Genomic DNA, 20,049 nt, shown 5'->3' with positions numbered 1-20,049 from the left:
AGTGCACGTGGACAACTTGAGAATGCTTTTATATATGAAGGCACAAAGTTACATAAAAATAAAAACATAAAACCAAATAGTAGTCTTCTGGATTTTAATTTCTCCACCTCTGTCTTGCAATCAGGAATCTCTTTGTTTTGTGAGTTGTGCCACAGAATAACTAACTTTAAAACTAGTAGGTTTATCAGGCTGATGAATACTGAATCTTTTAATTGGTATAAACTCTCTTTCTTCTCCACTTTAACAGTGAAGGAGAGCAGGGTCCAAATGGAAGTCAGAACTCTAGCTACAGCCAATCTTAAAACATTCCGAAGAAATCCGTAGCGGACCACTTGGAAATAAACCATTGGACAGATTTCAGTAATGTCTTCAATGGAACACAAAAGAAAATGAATAGCTTGTTTCTGTCAAGCACATTGGGAAGTGATTTTATTTTTGCAAAATAATTTTTTCCTCACCTGATTTGATTCTAGTAAATAATTGATTAAAATTTCTTGATTATAAAAATTCGGAAAGGTTCTAAGGGACCTACAGACAGACATACATAGACATTTCATGATTTATAGCTTTTTGATTAGTATAATGTTTTTTTAATTTGGATTTGTTTTTATTAAGTCAGGAAACATGAAGCATAATTTGTTTAAAAATCTCTGGTCATTGAAGGACCAAAAAAAGGACATAAAAAGTCAAACATAAGAGGGCTTTTTTTCCCTTCTTAAGTTAAACTTTAAAGCTATATTTAAGAAATCAAATCTTACAAAATCCTGGAAGATTTTGGTAATGATGTTGATAATGTCAGGGAAATTAATCAAGTACCTATTGATTTAAAAGTATATTTTATTCAGTAGTTTTGGTATCTTACCAGGGAAGATACTAGCCCAGCCTAGCAGAAAAGTGCAATATGTATAGCATACTTTGACATTTTAAAAGTTATATTAATTCTGTAACCATTTTGAAATGCTGGGCAAACTTTAAAAAAGTTCCTACATGAAGTTATTTGCAATTGATTCATAGTTAATCAGGCATTTTAAAAGTTAATTGGATAAAACACCATAATATGGTTGAAATTTGGTAAAATTTTAATGTTAATTTTTACTCTACTGTGAAAAATTTTTTTATAAGATATACACACCCTAGTTTATTTTTGTGTTTTAGTGTGGATTTACAAATTTACTACAGGTATCCTGAGCCAGGAACACAATCAGGTTTCATACCAGTTTGATACTGGCTATTATTATTAATTCTGATGTGAGTGTAGGAATTCAGGCTAAATGTTATGTCAGTGGGACTGTGCTGTCTGTGGAACTTAATAAATTTTAATCATTTTCTTCAGACTTGAAGGAGAGTGATAAATAAGATTTGGAGTCACAGGATGTTGATGTACAATTTAGGGATTAAATTTTTATATAAATCAGTTGTGAAAAAAATGGATCATTAACTGTTGACTTCCTAGTATAAAACTACAAGAATAAAAGTAAGTTCTCCAGCCCTGTTGACTAGTGTCTTGAATTATCTTTTTGGATCTGCCTTATGTTGCTTTTTGAGAGTCTTTCCTTTACATAAGTATTAAATTAAAGCTTCACTATTTTGTCAGGGAGCCTGGTGGCACAAGTGGTTAAGCACTCAGCTGCTAACCAGAAGTTCAGCAGCTCGAACCCACCAGCTGTTCCACAGGAGAATAATGTGGCAGTCTGCTTCTGTAAAGATTGCAGCCTTGGAAACCCTATGGGGCAGTTCTGCTTTGTCCTATGGGGTCTCTGTGAGTTGGAAAATCAGTGGGGGAGGTTATGGCAGGATAAGAAATAAGAAAAAAAATATCAACTCTCCTCAGGTCTGAAGGAATTAAGGTTGGACTTGAGTTGGAAGGGCAGAGTGATTATATACCACAATCATTGGCTTAATGATAATTTTTCCTTTCAGCTTATCTATATTCTTTTAAATTTTTTATTTTTAAAATTAGTACATATGCCTGGTAGTTTCCTTTCCAACTTCTTATTGTGGAAAATTTTAAATGTATACAGGAGTAGATAAAATAGTGCAGCAAACCTCTACGTACCCTATCGGTCACCTTCAACAGTTAACAGTTCATAATTCACGGCCAATCTCTTCATCTAACCCCCTACCAACTTACCCTACTTGCGTATTATTTTAAAGCAAATCCTAGACATCATATCATTTCATCCACAAATATTGCAGTATGTTGCCCTGAAAAAAATAATGGCTCTTAAGATTATGAAAGCTTTATTGTACCTAAAAAAGAATTAGTAATAATGTTTTTATTTCAGATAGTGTTCAAATTTTCAGTTATTTCGTAAATATCATAAAAATTTTTAAATGGTTTAAGTCAGGGTCTAAATAAGGGCCACAGATTACAATTCTTTGATACATCATTTAAATCTTTTTAATTTATGGATTTTTTTCTTCCATCTCATTTTTAAAATCCCCTTTGCAATTTATTTTGGAAGAAATTGATTTGCTTGTCTAATAGGCGTTTCCTCCCATCTGGACTTCGCTGATTGCATCCTTGAGGTGTCATCTAACATGTTCATTTCTCTGTATTTTCTGTAAATTGGTAATTGACTCTAGAGGCATGATCAGATTTTGGTTTTTTTTTTTTTTTTTTTTGGGCAGACTACTGTATTAAATGGTGGTGTAGTCTTTCATGAGGAGGCATATAATGTCTGGTTGTCTCATTCTGTGATTTAGCAGCCGTTGATGATATATATTGTTTTTAAAAATCAAATATTACCATAAGGCTGCACTATCCAGCATGATAGCCGCTAGCTACATGAGGCTATTAAACACTTGAAATGTGGACAGTCTGAATTGAGATGTGCTGTAAATGTAAAAATACACATTGGATTTCAAATACTTAGTACAAAACAAAAGAATGTAAAATATCTCAATAATTTGTTTATATTGATTATATGTTTTAAATGATAATATTTTGGATACATGGGAGTAAATAAAACATTATTAAAATTAATTTCACCTGATTTTGTTTGTTTTTACTTTCTTAAATGTAAAAATACTTAAAATCGCTTATGTGGCTTGCAATATAATTCTATTGGACAGTGCCGCTATAAGGCATCATAAGGAAAACAAAAGACTTCTGCTCCATTCTCCACATCTCTCATTCCTGTGCCCCTGAGGCAATCACTTTGAACTTCTTATCATTTCTCTGTTGTTTATTTCAGTATTTCCAAGCAACAAGCTTATAAATACAGCATTTATTGAGCACTTATATTCCAAGTATGTTCTCAGCTCTCTATAGTTATGAAGTCAATCCTCAGAATAATCTGTTTAGAAATGAGGAAACTTGGGAACGGAAAGAACTTACCCAAGTCATGAGTCAAGTAAGTGACAGAGCTACAATTCTCGTCATTAAAACCTAGGCATCTGGGCTCCAGGGCCTATGCTCTTCAGTACTTTACCATATTACCTCCTTTGCTTATGCTCCCATTTCTTCTTTATCTTTTTTTATTATTATAAGTATTATCAACTTTATATTATGGAAGATCAAGATTTTGCTTTCTCAAATAACTCACTCTATCCTACACCCAACCCAGTCCTACACTGGAATGTCTACTCTCTTTATTCTGTCAATTTAGTTGTATAATTTTTGTTACATTTGTATTTGATATTTACATACTAAATATAAGCTAATGTATTCTACAGTATACTATGATTATATTTCTTACAGAATATTTTGGTTTTTTTGGAAGTAGTAATTGCCTTGGTTATAAGTTGCTGTTCACTTTGTATCTTTTATTTTTCCCCAGAATCACTGTCATTATTCACTTATCACTCATTTATTCCCCCAAGTCACTCATTTTCAGAGAGACATTTTTTCTGGAGTCCTTCATCCTCTGGCTTGGATCAGCTGCTCTCTAGGCCAAACAGCACAGTTGTCGTCATAGAATTGATCATACTGGAACTTCCTTTGCTTTCGCTAGTGTTGGTATCCAAAATATGGGGAATCCACATCTTTTTGGTTTGTCTGCTTATTTATGCCGTTATTTTGATGGAGCACATCCTCTAGTAGCTTCTTGAGAAAAAGTAGGTTGGAGGTAAATTTTTTTGAGATTGGCATATCATGAAAATTCTGCTGTCACTCTTGAGCGATAGTTGACTAAATATAGAATTTATATTACTCCATTGTATTCTGATTTTCACTCTTGCTATTGAAAAATCCAATGCCATTTTGATTCTCAGTTCTTTGTATAAGATCTTTAATTTTTAAACTTGAAGCTTTTAAGTTCTTTTTATTCATAGTGTTCTGTCCTTTCACTCTGATGTATTTTGCTATTGGGCCTTTTTCATTCTCTGTGCTGGGTACTTGACCTTTTCAATTTGAAAACATATCCTTCCATTCTGGAATTTTATCTTACATAATTTTTGGATACTTTCCTTTCTTCCATTTTCTCTGTTGTCTCCTTTTGGAACTCTTCTTTATTGAATGTTGAATTTACTGATTTAATCCTCCACTTTATTTCTGTCCTATCTTCTTATCTTATGAGTTTCTGAGAGAATTTTCTCAGTTTTTTCTTGCAACCCTTCTGTTGAATTATTTCTGCTATTACATTTCCAATTTCCAATAGTCCTTATCTCTACAAGTTCCTTTTTCTTGTTTGATAGTGTAACGTGTTTTCCTTATTCTAAGGACATTAATATTAGATTTTTTTCTTTGTTTTTAAGTTTTCTTTGCTCTCTGTATTAACACTTTTTTCTTGAAGTTCTTTGATTTGGTCACAGTCTTCCAAGTTACAATCTTGCCTTAATTGTCTCAGGATCCTTCATATTTGAGAGGCACAGAGGAAGCTAATTGAAAGGCCTTTGTGCATGGGTGGGTAGGACTTTTCAACTGGAGGGCTTCATTGTAGGGTAAGGAAGCAACCAGGCTTTTTCATTAGCTATCCTTCCCACCTTCAATAATTTTCTAAAGATTTTTCATTGGGGTGGTCAGTTTCTCCATAGAGGAATGTTCTGGGTTCCTTTCTAGAGTTATATGAGCTGGGCTGTCAGAGCTCGTAGTGAGGGCAGAGGACTCAGTATTCAGAGTTTCACTTAATCTTCCTGTTTTCAGTAAGGGGTCTCACTGCCATTCCTGTCCCCGATGTCTTAACTGGAAGTTTCATCTTTTTTTATCCATTAATGTTAAATTAATGCAAACAGTAACCCAAAATATCAACTGCTTTTAGACAGATACCATATAGCAGTGATTCATATAATAAAAAACAATAATGGCAGCAGCATTGTATTAAATATTTGATATATATCATCCAATTTGATCTTCAGAACAGTACTGTGAGGTAGGACCCATTATCCCCACTTTGGTACAGATATTCTACATCTGTAATACCTTATTAAAATTTCTCTCCTTTTTCCTTATCCTTACTCCTGGAGAAACCTATACCACTTAAAAGTGGTGGTAACAAAATTACATTTTTCCATTAATAAATTGCTGTCCTTTTATACATTGAGTAGTAGTTTTTACTCTGACGGGAGAAGCACTCAATTTTTCATTTGTCTTTAATAATATTTCTCAAAGATTAGCTGCTGATCCTACCTCTATCCAGTATTTCTGTGGCATATGCATGATAACAAAAGGGTGTATTATCAGAGAATCCAAGAGACCTCACTGAGATCACAAGGCAGGTAAGAAAGATGATGTGAATGAAGGAAACCTGAGATTTTTTGAGTAATTCAGGACTTGAGGTTGTCTTGTTGCCACTTTTTCTAGGACGTTTTCTTTCTATTGCGTTATGAAAAGGATGTAGAGTACATATAGTATTTAAAAATTTAATCTGGCTTTTTTCATACATTTCTAAAACTTTACCCTTGTATTATCAAAGTAAAGGTAATATTCTCCCTTGATTGAAATAAAGCAGCCACTTGGTAAATGATGTATTAATGATGTGCTATATTTTTACCTTTTAAATGAGGCATCTGATAACACAGACCTTAGTAGTAGTTTTTGTGTTTGTGTGGTATAATATACACACCAAAACATTACCAATTCAACAAGTTCTGAAATTAAGTGACATTGATTACATTTTTCATATTATGCAGCCATTGCTGCTATGTTTTTCTGAATCATTCCACCACTGTTAAACTCAATGCCCCTAAGCAAAAACTCCCCTGCCCCCTCCTTCTGGTAACCACTAATAATCTTTATTTTCTATATATCTGCTTATCTCATATACATGAGACCATACAGTATTTATCCTTTTGTTCCTGACAGCATAATGTTTTCTAGGTTCATCCATGTTGTGGCATGCATCAAGACTTCTCTTTATAAAATAAAATAAAATAAGTAATATTCCACTGTGTGTATATACCACATTTTGTTTATCCATTTATCTGTTAAAGAACATTTAGGTTGTTTCCTCTGGCTGTTGTGAAAAGTGTTACACTGAATGTTGGTGTACAGGTTTCTGTTTGCATTCCAGTAATGATTTCACCAAGAGTTTTATTGAACAAGTCAGTGCTGTTTCAGACATACAGGAAATCTGTGACTGTCAAATTTTTATTTCAGAATAACTTAAAATTAGTTGGACCTAGTATAGAAAATAAATTATTCCAACTAGTTCATTAATCCATTACTTGTTCAAAAAAGATATAAGTATAATTATAATTAGGTAAATAGAATGCATAAGTTTTTTCTTAAAAAAAAAGTATAAGGAATCCGAAGTATGATAATTATAGAATATTTAAGTGTATCCAAGTGGAGATAATAGTTCCTATCTCATAAGTATAAAAGGCAAAAAAAAACAAGTACTTGTTTACCCACCAAGCATATTAAATGTTGACAATATTGTTAAAACCTCCTTCCCCCAAAAGAAACCACCATCCTGAATTTGGTGTTTATTATTCTCATGATTTATTTAAACTATGTATGTACATATGCCTAAATAATAAATGGTACTTTTTAAAAAAATACTGTGTTTTTGGTGACAGTTTACACAGCAAATTAGGTTCTCATTTAACAATTTCTATACATACTGTTCAGTGACGTTGGTTACATTTTTCACGATATATCAGCATTCTCATTTCCATTCTGATTTTTCTTTGTCCCTTAATCTAGCTTCCCTGTCTCCCCTTACCTTCTCATGTTAGGCCTAAGGTAAATGTAAATGTTTACCATCTGGTTTCATTTAGATGCTTATTTAGAGAAGCACAGTACTCACGGGTGATATTATTTGTTTTATGGGGTACTATGGATTGAATTGTGTCTTCCAAAAATGTGTCAACTTGGCTAAGCCATGATTCCCAGTATTGTGTGGTTGTCCTTCCATTTGTGATCTGATGTGTTGTAAATCCTAACCTCTATGATGTTAATGGGGCAGGACACAATCTACAGGATTAGGCTGTATCTTGAGTCAATCTCTTTTGAGATATAAAAGAGAAGTGAGGAGAGGGACCTCATTACCACCAAGCAAGAAGAGCCGGGAGTGAGTGAAGCTCGTATTTTGGATTCTGAGTCCCTGCACTGAGAAGCTGCTAGACCAGGGAAAGATTGATGACAAGGACCTTCACCCAGCGCCGAGAGAGAAGGCATTCCCCTGGAGCTGACACCCTGAATTCCAACTTCTAGCCTCCTATACTGTGAGATAATAAATTTCTGTTTGTTAAATGCCACTTGTGGCATTTCTGTTACAGTAGCACCAGATAACTAAGACATGGGCCAATCTGTCTTTTGGCTGCAAGTGGAGCTCTGGGAGTGGCTTGAGTTCCAAGTTTAAAGGGTATCCCAGGGCAGTAATCTCAGGTTCATCCAGTTTCTACTGGTCCAGTAAGTCTGGCCTTATTATAAATGGTATTATTTTTCATGTTTTAACAATGTACTGTTCAGGGTATATTTCTTGCAATCTGTATTTTTTCTCAACATTGTGAGATTCGCTCATGTTAATAATACATGTTCCTCTTGTTTTTTCATTTTCATTAACCCTTTCAAGTGTGTCTAATCTGCTGTTAATCCTACCAACTTTTTAGTTTCAGTTAGGGCCGTGAGTATATGTTAATGGGGGAGGAACAACTCGGAAAAGGAGGGTGAGAAGAGCTGCACAATTAGAACATAATCATTGTCACTGAATTGTAGAATTTGTTGAATTGGTGTATGTTCTGCTGTATGTATTCTCAACAACAAAAATATATACAAAAAAATGCTACATTTTTAAATGGTTGAAAAATAAAAATAATTTTTGGTGATAATAAATTCACACCTAAGTGGCCATAAGTAAAGTTTTATTGGAATGCTGCCATACTCATTTATTTACATATGGTCTATGGCTGGTTTAGGAAACCCTGGTGGCGTAGTGGTTAAGCGCGACAGCTGCTAACCAAGAGGTCGGCAGTTCAAATCCTCCAGGCGCTCCTTGGAAACTCTATGGGGGCAGTTCTATTCTATCCTACAGGGTTGCGATGAGTCTGAATTGACTCGATGGCAGTGGGTTTGTTTTTTTTTCTGTTTTGTTTGGTATGGCTGCTTTTACACTAAAATAGCAGAAACGAGTAGTTGCAGCAGGGACCTTATGGCCTGCAAGCCTATATTTATTGTTGGCAAACCCTGTTCTAGCTATATAATGCTATCTTTCTCCAGAGAGGATTTACTTATGGTAGGCCCTTAAGGTATCAAGATCACCAATAATCCACTCAGGGATTTAGTTGATTGAAAGCTGGACTTAAGTTTTTATACCCCGTCGCCACTGAGTCGATTCCAACTCATAGCAACCCTATAGGACAGAGTAGAACTGCCCCATAGAGTTTCCAAGGAGTGCCTGGTGGATTTGAACTGCTGACCTTTTGGTTAGCAGCTGTAGCATTTAACCAGTACACCACCAGGGTTTCCAAGTTTTTATAAGGGTTGATCAATTTCTGGTTCACCCCTACTCCTAGGGTGCAGCCTATCAGGAGTTCTACCTGAAGGCCTGATATATTTACCTGGGCTCTTCTTTGATGGGCCCAGTACTTTGATGGGCTCATCCTTTACACTTTGTTCTCCCTGAGACAGCGGCCCTTCCAGTCCTCACTGCCATAGTAATTCTTTGATACCTTTAAACAGATTTTAAATATATCGTGTGTATGTGTCAGAAGTTCAAAGTGATCACATCCCTACCCCAGATTTCCCAATGGCTTTCTACCTGATTTAGGACAAACCAAGTCCTTACAGTTATTTGCTAGGCCTTACATGATAATAAACAACTACATGAATAAGACTAGGTCTGAAGAGACACAGACTGAAGAAAGCACAAGTTAATTTTGCCACCAGGGCACTAGCACACTAACACATACAGGACTTAAAATCTCAAAGGAATATACTGATGCTAAAAAATCGAAAACCAAACTCGTTGCCATCAAGTCGATTCCAGTTCAGCAACCCTATAGGACAGAGTAGAATTGCCCCATAGGGCTTCCAAGGAGCAGCTGGTGGAATCGAACTGCCAGCCTTTTGGTTAGCAGCCCAATGCTAAAAGTACTGTGCCATAAGGGCTCTGATGCTAGTGGGAATAATTTGTATTTAAAGGTTTTTTTTTTTTATTGCAGTACCATTACAGAAAATGCACAGATTTTAAGTGTTCAATGAGTTTTGACAAACATATTCTTATGTACCAATATCTCAGTCATTACATAGAACATTTCCATCACCCCAGAAAGTTCTCTCCTTGCCTTTTCCAGTTTATCTCCCTCCACAGAAGCACTTTTACCTTATATCCCCATAGATTACATTAAATTTTTTAAATTGCAAATTGTATCACTGCCATGCTGGTAACAATGCTGCCATAATCTTATACACTGTTAATGTATTTTCATTGTTCAAATTTCACCTACTTCTCTGGATCCCAGATTCTTGATTTTTTTTACAGTCAATGCTTGTTAATCTACTGGTCTAACTTACGGCCTCTGTGATGAATGGAAGTTATACTAACAAAAATGGTTACACATTATGATTCGTTAAAACAAGTAACCTGGTCTTCGGGAATATTATTGAACTATACTAAACTACTTAAAAATGAATTTCTAGAATCCCAGCTCTTATATTTCCATGGCAAGTCACACTATCACAATCCTCAATCGCCTTTGAAGTAGGCAGGCGGAAGTGGTATTTTCAATGTACAGATGAGGAAAAGATTCAACCAGTAATTGACTTACACAAAATTCCCAGCCATGAACTGGTGATGCCAAGTCTAGATTTCTATTCTCTTCTTCATTCCACAATATTAGGCTGCATGTACACAAGGAAAGAGCAACATGTATTCGAAAATTCAACTTCCTTGTTTGTTCTCTGAAAATTCATAGCTTGCCCATTCCTTCCATCCTCCAGCATAGTGTTGTGCACTGAAAACATACATGAAATAGTGCTGTGAACATTTTCTTCTGGTTTTTAACACAAGATTGGTAGGAAGGTTAAAAATAAATAAGCAATGGTTACTCACCATACTACTTATACGTCTATTTAATAGATTGTGTTGCTTTTGAGTAAGATCAAAAGATGGAGACTCTTAGTCTCATTATCCTGCCTTTCACCAAAAAAAAAAAAAAAACCCATTGTTGTCAGTCGATGCTGACTCATAGCAACCCCAAAGGATAAAGTAGAACTGCCCCATAGGGTTTCCAAGGCTATAATCTTTACAGAAGCAGACTGCCACATCTTCCTCTTGTAGAGTGGCTAGTGGGTTTGAACCACGAACCCTTCAGTTAGCAGCCAAGGCCCAACCACTACACCACCAGTAACTATAAGAAACTCTTTAATGGACCAATAAAAATGTAGTACATATGAAACAATCCATTTTTATGCTTCATCTACACACCTGTTAAAGCCCAAAGATATTGCTGTGTCCAAAGCCTTTTTGCTTCTCACTCCAGCTAAACAGGAGAACACTAGATTGTCAGATTGAGATGGCTTTACTTCATTGTATTTGTCTTTGAAGTCTCTTGGGTTCATCTGTAGAGCCTGACCTACCTCGTCCACTGAAAGAAAATGTTACGAATTTCCTTTTAATTTTAGACACATTAAATAATTTAATATCTATCCATATTAATGTATGAGCTTAAGACATATGTCACTTACATGGTATATTGATGGACCCAGGGATTTTTCCATACTCAAGAATTTCCCATGTTTCTCTCACATCAATTAACATAATGCTTTTGGAATTCAGCAGGTTTTTAAGTTCCTTATAAGTGACATCTTTAGAAGCAGCAGTACAAAAATTGTGGCAGCTTCCCTTTATTGACTTCAAACCTGGAAAGAATAAAACAATGGAAGATGAGCCCCTCAGGTTGGAAGGCACTCCAGATACAACGGGAAGAGCTATCTCCCCAAAGTAGAGTCAACCTTAATGATGTGCATAGAGTAAAGCTTTTGGGACCTTCATTTGATGTGGCATGACTCAAAATGAGAACAGCTGCAAACAGCCATTAATAATGAGAATGTGGAATGTTCAAAGTATGAATCCAGGAAAATTGGAAGTGAACAAAAATGAAATGGAACACAAAGATTGATATCCATCCTAGGCATCAGTAAGCTGAAATGGACTGGTATTGGTCATTTTGAATCAGATAATCATATGGTCTACTATGCTGGGAATGACAAATTGAAAACGAATGGCATCACATTCATTGTCAAAAAGAACACTTGAAGATCTATCCTCAAATAACAGCACTGTCAGTGATAGGATAATATTCATACACCTACAGAGAAGACCAGTTAATACAAGCATTATTCAAATTTACGCAGCAACCGCTAATGCCAAAGAAGAAGAAATTGAAGATTTTTACTAACATACCATCAAGACGCATAGATAATTACTGGTGATAGGAATGTAAAAGTTGGAAACAAAGAAGAAGAATCAGTAGTTGGAAAATACAGCCTTGGTGATAGAAGCACCGGAGTTACATGACGGGATTTTGCAGGACCAATGACTTTCTCATTGCAAATACCTTTTTTCAACAATATAAATGGCAACTACACACGTGGACCTCATAGGAATCTAATCGACTACATCTGTGGAAAGAGATGATGGAGAAGCTCAATATCATCAGTCACAACAAGGCCAGGGGCCTTGAGATTTATGAGAAATGATGTGTGGTTTTCTTAGGGGACTTTCGACAGTAATACAAGTTATACATCATTTCCACCTTTTGAGCCTAACCCTTGAATAAGCTGCAATTTACACTGATAAATTTAATGTCACGTGGGTAATCCCCACAGCCTACATTACAGGACAAAGTCCAAGCTCTGAGGTTCTATATGGCCCTTCAACCCACCTTACCAACATAATTTACCAAAACTTCCTCCTCCTTCCCATTCCTTTTCCACTCCATCACCCGATTTCCCAGCTACATCAAAGTTCAAGTGTGTTCTACATACATTTTTATAGTGGAAAGAGTCACTTCTTAGAGTCAGATAAACCTAAATTCAGATCCTAACTTGCCCACATGTTAGGTTGTGACCTTAGGCAAATTACTTAAACTTCTCTGGGCCTTAATTTCTTGTTTGTAAAATGGGGATAATATTAATTAACCTCTTAGTGCTGTTGTGAGGCTTAAGCAGTGTATAATAAATTGCAATTAATATCTATTTCCACCTGTCCTTCATGATTTTTACACATTGTTCCATCTGAAGGGAATATCTTTTCCCCTTATTTCTACCTGGCACACTCTTCTTCCTCCTTTAAGACCCAGTTAAGTGTCACCTGTTACCTCCCCTTTTTTATTCAACAATTTCACTTCTAGGTACCTATAAACAAAAAAAAACCAAACCAGTTGCCATAGAGTCGATTTCGACTCAGCGACCCTATAGGTACCTATAGAGTTGCTATACGTCAGAATCAACTCAACAGCAGTTTTTTTCCTAGTAATATACTTGTGCAGATGTACACAGCAACATGATAATTATTGAAGAATTGTTTATAATAGTGAAAACTTGGAAACCAAAATGTCCATCAATAGAGGTTTGGTTAAATGAACTGTGGTATAGCCATACTACGGAATATACGCAGCAGTTAAAAGAGCTCTATTGCTGCCCCGGAATGCTGCTGAAAACCTAAGTGAGAAAAAAATTGCCGAACAGATTACTATGTATATACACACATCCATGCATATACATACACACATTTATATATATAGTATTTTTATATATGCATTTATGTATATCCATAGAAAAGTGCTTAGAAAGATGTGCACCAAACCATATCTGGGGAGGAGAGTTTCATGGGGAGATTTATACTTTATTTTTTTTAATGAGAAATCTAAAAAAAAAAAAAAAAAAAACACCCACTGCCCTTAAGTCTATTCCGACTCATAGTGACCCTGTAGGACACAGTAGAACTGCCCCATAGGGTTTCCAAGGCTGGTAAATCTTTGGGGAATCAGACTGCCACATCCTTCTCCCGCGGAGCGGCTGACCTTTCAGTTAGCAGCCTAACGCTTAACAACTGCGCCACCTGGGTTCTTTATATAATAAGGTAATCATGTATTACTAGTATACTTTTTAAAAAATTTTTAAAAGGCACCTTTCCTTTAAACTGCTCCAACTCGGGTTGAATTCATTGATCTTTCCATTGCAGTCTTGCCCGACTGCGTGGTGTGGTGATTGTTTACATGCGTTTGTCTCCCTGAGAAATGGTGAACTCCTGAGCCACAAAGGACGTCCCCAGCAGGAGGCCTGGCAGATAAGATGCTTAATAAATGATTGTCGAATACGTGTAAAACGAAACAAAGAATTTGCATAGAAGAACACATCTTAAACTACAGAGGAGGTACCAACAATTAAAATGCAATAAGCCAGGGAAGATGGTTGTTATATTCCGGCCCCCTGTAGCTTCACAAACAAAAGGTGATGCTGAAGGCGAGGAAAACCTGGTGGCCTAGTAGTTAAGCGCTACAGCTGCTAACCGAAAGGTCGGTAGCTGGAGAGGCAGCATATAAAGCAAAGGGACTGGAGGCCAGAAGCTCTGAGTTTAGACCTAACACCTCCACTAACCACCTTCCCGTTTCTGGCTTCTGTTTCCTCATCTGTAAAATTAGGGGTGGTATTTTATAGCTCTAACATGTTATGATTCAGAAGGCTGTTTAATCAAGCGAAGAGCACTGCCGTCTAGCGAGACACGTGAAATTCACAGGGCTGGAGTCGCCACTAGTCTCTCCGGGCAGGGTCTGGCCAGCTTGCTCGCTCCTCTGAACTCAGAGTTGACCTTCATTGCTAATCAAGCACGAACTCACGGGAGCAATGTCTGCCCCTCTCCCTGCGTACCCAGAGCAGCCCCAGGCCCCAGAAGCCCGGCATCTGAGGGAACAAGAACTCCAAACGGGTGCTACACCCCCAGGTATAAAGAGTAATGAGACTGACATTCAACTGGAAATCTAAAAAAGCAAGCCCCCCAACCAATGCCACCCTTTCCGTGGGGCCCGAGGTTAGGCGCTCTCGGTTTCCCCAAGGACCGCCGAGCTCACCCAAGAGCGCAGCCTCGGCGAACGGGAAGATAGCCTTGCGTACGCTCCAGAGCAGCAGCCCCGGCTGCACCATTGTCGGCTCGCGCCCGCTGCGCTCTGAACACTTCCTCTTCCTCCAGCCTCCCGGCGTGCCGCGTCGAGCTCTCGAGCGCCCTCCAGTTAAGCGCCGGTCAGGTCAGGTAGTGCCATAAAGCGCAATCATGACCTGAACATTCCTTGCCTTAAAACTTAAAATGGTTTAGAAGGAAACCAAGGGTTACGCTTGCATTTTATTATTATTATTACTTTTTTTTTGATACAAGTCTAAAAGTGGAAAATAGACAACATACTAGAGTTAATATTTACCGATTTAAAGTAAATATTTTTTCCCAACCTTACTTTGTAACAAGATTTTCATGTATTGGATTTGTTTAAAAGTAGTTTAAACTACATGGGCTCTTTTCTAGGAATTGCTCTTAATCCCAAGAGCTGATTCAGTCGGTGTAAAATAATCTCATGCAAGCATCCCCACGACTTGATAATAAATTAGAAGATAGCTTTGTCAGGGTTAGGTCCAACTATTTTATAAAGGGTGTTAGTTCCTATTGCTACTGTAAAAAATTCTTACAAATTTACTGGTTTAAAAACAAATTTATCATCTATTGGTCTGTAGGTCAGCAGTTTCATTAGACTGAAATCAAGGAGCAAGCAAGGCTATATTCCTTCTGAAAGCTCGAAGGGAGAATCTCTTGACTTTGTCCTGCTTGGTGGCTTGAGATTCTCTTATAGGGACCCATGTGATTACATTGGGGCCACCCAGATAATCCAGTATCATTTCCTCATTTTAAAATTCTTAGCTTATTCACATCTGCAAAGTCTTTTTTCCATGTAAGATAACGTATTCACAGGTTCTGGAGATTAAGACATGAATATCTTGGAGGGGTCATTATCTAGCCTATCACACAAAGTTTCTAATTATTTTCAAATTATTCTCAATTTGGTTCCCAAACATAAATTAAAGCTATATTTGCCTATGTTGATTCAAATATTAATTTTAAATGGCATTATTAAAGTATATTTCCAAGGAATAATTTAGTAAAGCTGGTACTTTTAAATTACTCAAATTATTCCATTTTAATAATTTAATAATTAATAAAACCACTTCAGATTTCCATGTTAATGACGTCATTTACAATTATTTTTTTTCCAAATGGTCTGAAGTTTAGCCAAAGTCTCTGTGTAATTTGTTTTGTGAATTAACTTTAAGCTAAAATGTCAAATGGATGGTAATACTGTGTAGATTCATGTACTCTTCCTGGCCTCTCCCAATCTATTCTGAATATGCGTCATAAGCCACAGGGAGTTTGAATACAAGATATGAAAACAATGTTCTTGGGCTCAATGAATCACATTTAATCTGATTTATGCTTTTGCAAGGAGCATGTATTCTTTTTTTTTTGCAAAGAGCATGTATTCTTTTTTCAATGTCCATGATTAATTACTTCAGAAATATTTTTCTGTAGGATTTTTTTAAAAAGATGAATATCGTCCTCCTGTATCTAGCACAGTGACAAATTCGGTTTATTTAAGAGTCCTTAGAGCAAAAAACATGTCATCAAAACAAAGGCTTGATATTACTCATATGGTTCAAGTGTCCGAGTTCTTTCTGGGAGAGTCAGCTGGGTAAAGTGAGATGAATGGGGGAGAAATAGTCTAACTCTTCTGGGAAAGATCCAGTAGTGCTGAGTTGATTAAAAAAAAAAAAAAATGAACCATTAATTCTCAAATAGTGCATTTTATTTTTTCATCATAAGTCATGTCCAAGTCAAAGCATGCTGGAAAAGAGGGGATTCTTAAGAACGTTAAGATTTTCCCCATTTGTTTTCTCCTAAATGCACTTCAAGCCCCATATATTAAAAAAATATTAGACAAACAAAATAAAGAATTGGGAAATATATGGCCTTTTATGCCACCTTTTTCCTCAATATCTATCAAGAGTTAAAATGTGCGTTTGTTGAATAAGAAATTCCATTGCCAATAATTTACTGAAAACATTTGCACAAGTAGACAATGATAAATGTCCATTAACAGGGAACTGGTTTAAAAGAAAATATGGAATCTTAAACAACTATTCAAAAGAATGAGGCTGATGTGGAAATATGTCCAAGATATACTGTCAAGTAAAAAACACAAGTTGCAGAAAAAAAAGTAGAGTATAATCTAATTTGACTGCGTTCTCTTTTAACAAAGGGTAAAACCAAACCTCTTCACTTTCAGCAAGCAAGCTTGTGTCATCTGCATATCGCAGGTTGTTAATGAGTCTTCCTCCAATCCTGATGCCCCGTTCTTCTTTGTATAGTCCAGCTTCTCGGAGTATTTGCTTAGCATACAGATTGAATATGTATGGTGAAAGAATACAATGCTGACGCACACTTCTCCTGACTTTAAACGGTGCAGTATCCCTTTACTCATTAACAGCCTGCATTATGCAGATGACACAGCCTTGCTTGCTGAAAGTGAAGAGGACTTGAAGCACTTACTGATGAAGATCAAAAACCACAGCCTTCAGCATGGATTACACCTCAACATAAAAAAACCCAAAAATCCTCACAACTGGACCAATAAGCAACATCATGATAAACAGAGAAAAGATTGAAGTTGTCAAGGATTTCCTTTTACTTGGATCCACAATTAACACCTGTGGAAGCAGCAGTCAAGAAATCAAAAGACGCATTGCATTGGGCAAATCGGCTGCAAAAGACCGCTTTATAGTGTTGAAAAACAAAGATGTCACCTTGAGGACTGAGGTAAGCCTGACCCAAGGCATGGTATTTTCAATTGCCTCATATGCATGCGAAAGCTGGACAAGGAATAAGGAAAACTGAAGAAAAACTGACACCTTTGAATTACGGTGTTGGCGAAGAGTATTGAATATACCATGGACTCCCGAAAGAATGAACAAATCTGTCTTGGAAGAAGTACAATTTGAATGCTCCTTAGAAGCATGGGTGGCAAGACCACGTCTCATATACTTTGGACATGTTGTCAGAAGGACATCATGCTTGGCAGAGTAGAGCGAAAAAGAGGAAGACCCTCAACGAGATGGATTGACACAGTGGCTGCAACAATGGACTCAAGCATATTAACAGTTGTGAGGATGCCACAGGACAGGGCAGTGTTTTCATTCTGTTGTGCATAGGGTGACTATGAGTCAGAACTGACTCAACAGCACCTAACAACAACAAAACAAAACCCATTGCCGCAGAGTCGATTCTGACTCTTAGCAATCCTACAGGGTGGAGTAGAACTGCCCCATATGGTTTCCCAGGAACGCCTGGTAGATTCTAACTACTGACCTTTTAACCACTACACCACCAGGGGTTCCTAACAAAGGGTAGTCATATAAAAATATAGTACAAATGCAAGTTTTATGTACAAAGACAATTCCTGAGTGTATATTAAAAAATATATACCTGATAGAAAATTTAAAAGGTATATTTATAGCCTATAGCTTTTTTTTTTAAAGTATTCCATACATTTTCAGACAGAAAAATGATGGTAAAAGTAAGGTGTTTAATATCGTCTGAAAAGTATTCTGAAAAATGGTTAGCTGATCTTAAATGAATTTGTGTTTTTATTTCATGTTTTATCATAATGTCTTTGTAATAGCACTAAAAATGTAATTACTGGGTACCATTTAAAAGTGATGTCCTTGCTGGTAATAGGGGACCCAGGGTTGAGAAGGGAGAGTGTTGAAGTGTGGTGGGGTTGTTAATCAATGTCATAAAACAATGTGTGTACTGTTTGATGAGAAACTTGTTTGTTCTGTAAACCTTCATCTCAAGTTCAATAAAAAAATAAATAAAGTGACGCCCTTCCCTTAAAAAAAAAAAATCTATCAAATAGTAAATTTTACTTTCAATTAAAGAAAAAGGTAAATAATTTAAATAACATCAAAAATAAAAACTTAGTGTTAGATTATTTTCCGTAATTCATGCCAAGTTTTGAAATGGAAATTGCAGTCTCTGGAGATTTTGGTCATGCTGAGAGTGTATAGGGTTGCTATGAGTCGGAATCGACTTGAAGGTTTCGTTTTGGTTTTGGTAAGAGTGTATCTGCTGAAAATCTACATAGCTTTGGAGTTTTGTCACTTCCAAGAAACATTTAACTGTTGTATGGAATCAAAGGCACTGGGATGGTAGTTTGGGAAACCCTGGTGGCGTAGTGGTTAAGTGCTACAGCTGCTAACCAAGAGGTTGGCAGTTGGAATCTGCCAGGTGCTGCTTGGAAACTCTATGGGGCAGTTCTACTCTGTCCTATAGGTTCGCTATGAGTCGGAATTGACTCGATGGTAGTGGGTTTGGTTTTTTGGATTTTTGGGGGGTATGGTAGTTTGCAATAATTCCTATATTTCTTTTTATGAGGAAAAGAAGCTATTTTCTAATTCAGTATTTTTTGTTTTTTACTGTAAACTGAAATCCAATATATTAAACATTAAAAAATTTCTTTCAATGAAATATAATTTAGTATGCAAATTATTTAGATTTGCTCAAGTTTGTGTGTCTTTTTTCTCTATATTCTGCTTCAAATCCACTATTAAAATAACTGAAAACTTTTGATTTATGAAATAGACAATTTCGACTTCAAAATTATACTTCGACACCACCTCTTCTCATTTTTCCCTAGGAAAAAAAATCCCCCACCCCCCCGCCCCCGCAATCCAAAAGATGATTATGTACTTTCACACTAGCAGAGAGACTAGTGGCATATTTGTATTCAACCGTATTTGTTGGGAAAGCCTGGTGGGTAGTGGTTAAGAGCTACTGCTGCTAACTTAAAGGTCAGCAGTTCAAATCCACCAGGACCTCCTTGGAAACTATATGGGGGCAGTTCTACTCTGTCCTATAGGGTAGTTATGAGTAGGAATCGACTCAATGGCAATGGATTTTATATTTGCTGACCCTCAAGGAGGCAGATTAACACAATGGCTCCAACAGTGGGCTTAAGCGTAACAACAACTGTGGGGATGAGGCAGGGCTGGACAATGTTTTGTTCTGTTGTACATGGGCTCCACTATGGGTCAAAACCAACTCAACTACCTAACAACAACAACATATTTGTTGAATGGTCTCTATAAATACGATATAAACAAATGGTAACCTCTTTTGCCGGGTTTCCGCATGAAAATAATTTTGGGAGACTGTTTCATAAGAAATGAAGGAGAATCTTAAGGTCATCAGAATTTTTGGTCTTAATTCTGAGTTTTTGACTTCTAATCCAACATCCAAGGCTCTTTCCATAAAGCCACATCTTGGCTGCAGTCCCTGGGAGGTGCAAATAGTTAACGCTCTCTCGCTACTTACTGCTAACTAAAAAGTTGGTGGTTCCTTTCCACCCAGAGGTGCCAAGGAAGAAACTTCTGCTTTGGAAAAATCAGCCATTGAAAACTCCGTGGAGCGGTTTACCCTGGCACACATGGGTCACCATGAGTTGGAATTAACTCCACAGCGACTGGTTTGTATGGTTTTTTGTTCCTTGACTGGAGAGTTGTGAAAAATTGGGATACTTCTGCAACCTATCCATAACCAGTGCAGATGTCTGCAACGTTTATCA

At 36.7% G+C, this 20,049-nt stretch overlaps 2 protein-coding genes across 5 annotated transcripts in view; one reads left to right on the top strand and one right to left on the bottom strand.

The window, feature by feature from the left end:
- Positions 1-7,006, top strand: part of CCNC (cyclin C) — a 36,563-nt gene extending 29,557 nt beyond the window's left edge. For all 4 annotated transcript variants that reach the window (XM_064289220.1, XM_023543476.2, XM_003404326.4 and 1 more), the window contains one exon: positions 248-7,006. Coding sequence is in view for 3 of the 4 variants with exons in the window: in XM_023543476.2 (XP_023399244.1) it covers positions 248-302 (55 nt within the window). In the remaining variant the exon portion in view is untranslated. The remainder of the gene's footprint in view (positions 1-247) is intronic.
- On the bottom strand, positions 2,592-14,581 carry TSTD3 (thiosulfate sulfurtransferase like domain containing 3). The gene is made up of 4 exons (XM_010602216.3): positions 14,458-14,581; positions 11,072-11,245; positions 10,812-10,971; positions 2,592-10,338 (listed from the first exon to the last, which is right to left on the bottom strand). The coding sequence occupies exons 1-4, from the start codon at positions 14,528-14,530 to the stop codon at positions 10,266-10,268; spliced, it is 480 nt and encodes a 159-aa protein (XP_010600518.1). The 5' UTR covers positions 14,531-14,581; the 3' UTR covers positions 2,592-10,265.
- Positions 14,582-20,049: the final 5,468 nt, after the last annotated feature.

Source organism: Loxodonta africana, chromosome 1 (genome assembly GCF_030014295.1).
Source record: "Loxodonta africana isolate mLoxAfr1 chromosome 1, mLoxAfr1.hap2, whole genome shotgun sequence".
In the NCBI taxonomy this organism is placed as follows: domain Eukaryota; kingdom Metazoa; phylum Chordata; class Mammalia; order Proboscidea; family Elephantidae; genus Loxodonta; species Loxodonta africana.
The sequence above is the reverse complement of the archived record's forward strand: the minus strand, read 5'-3'. Positions and strand labels throughout refer to the sequence as shown.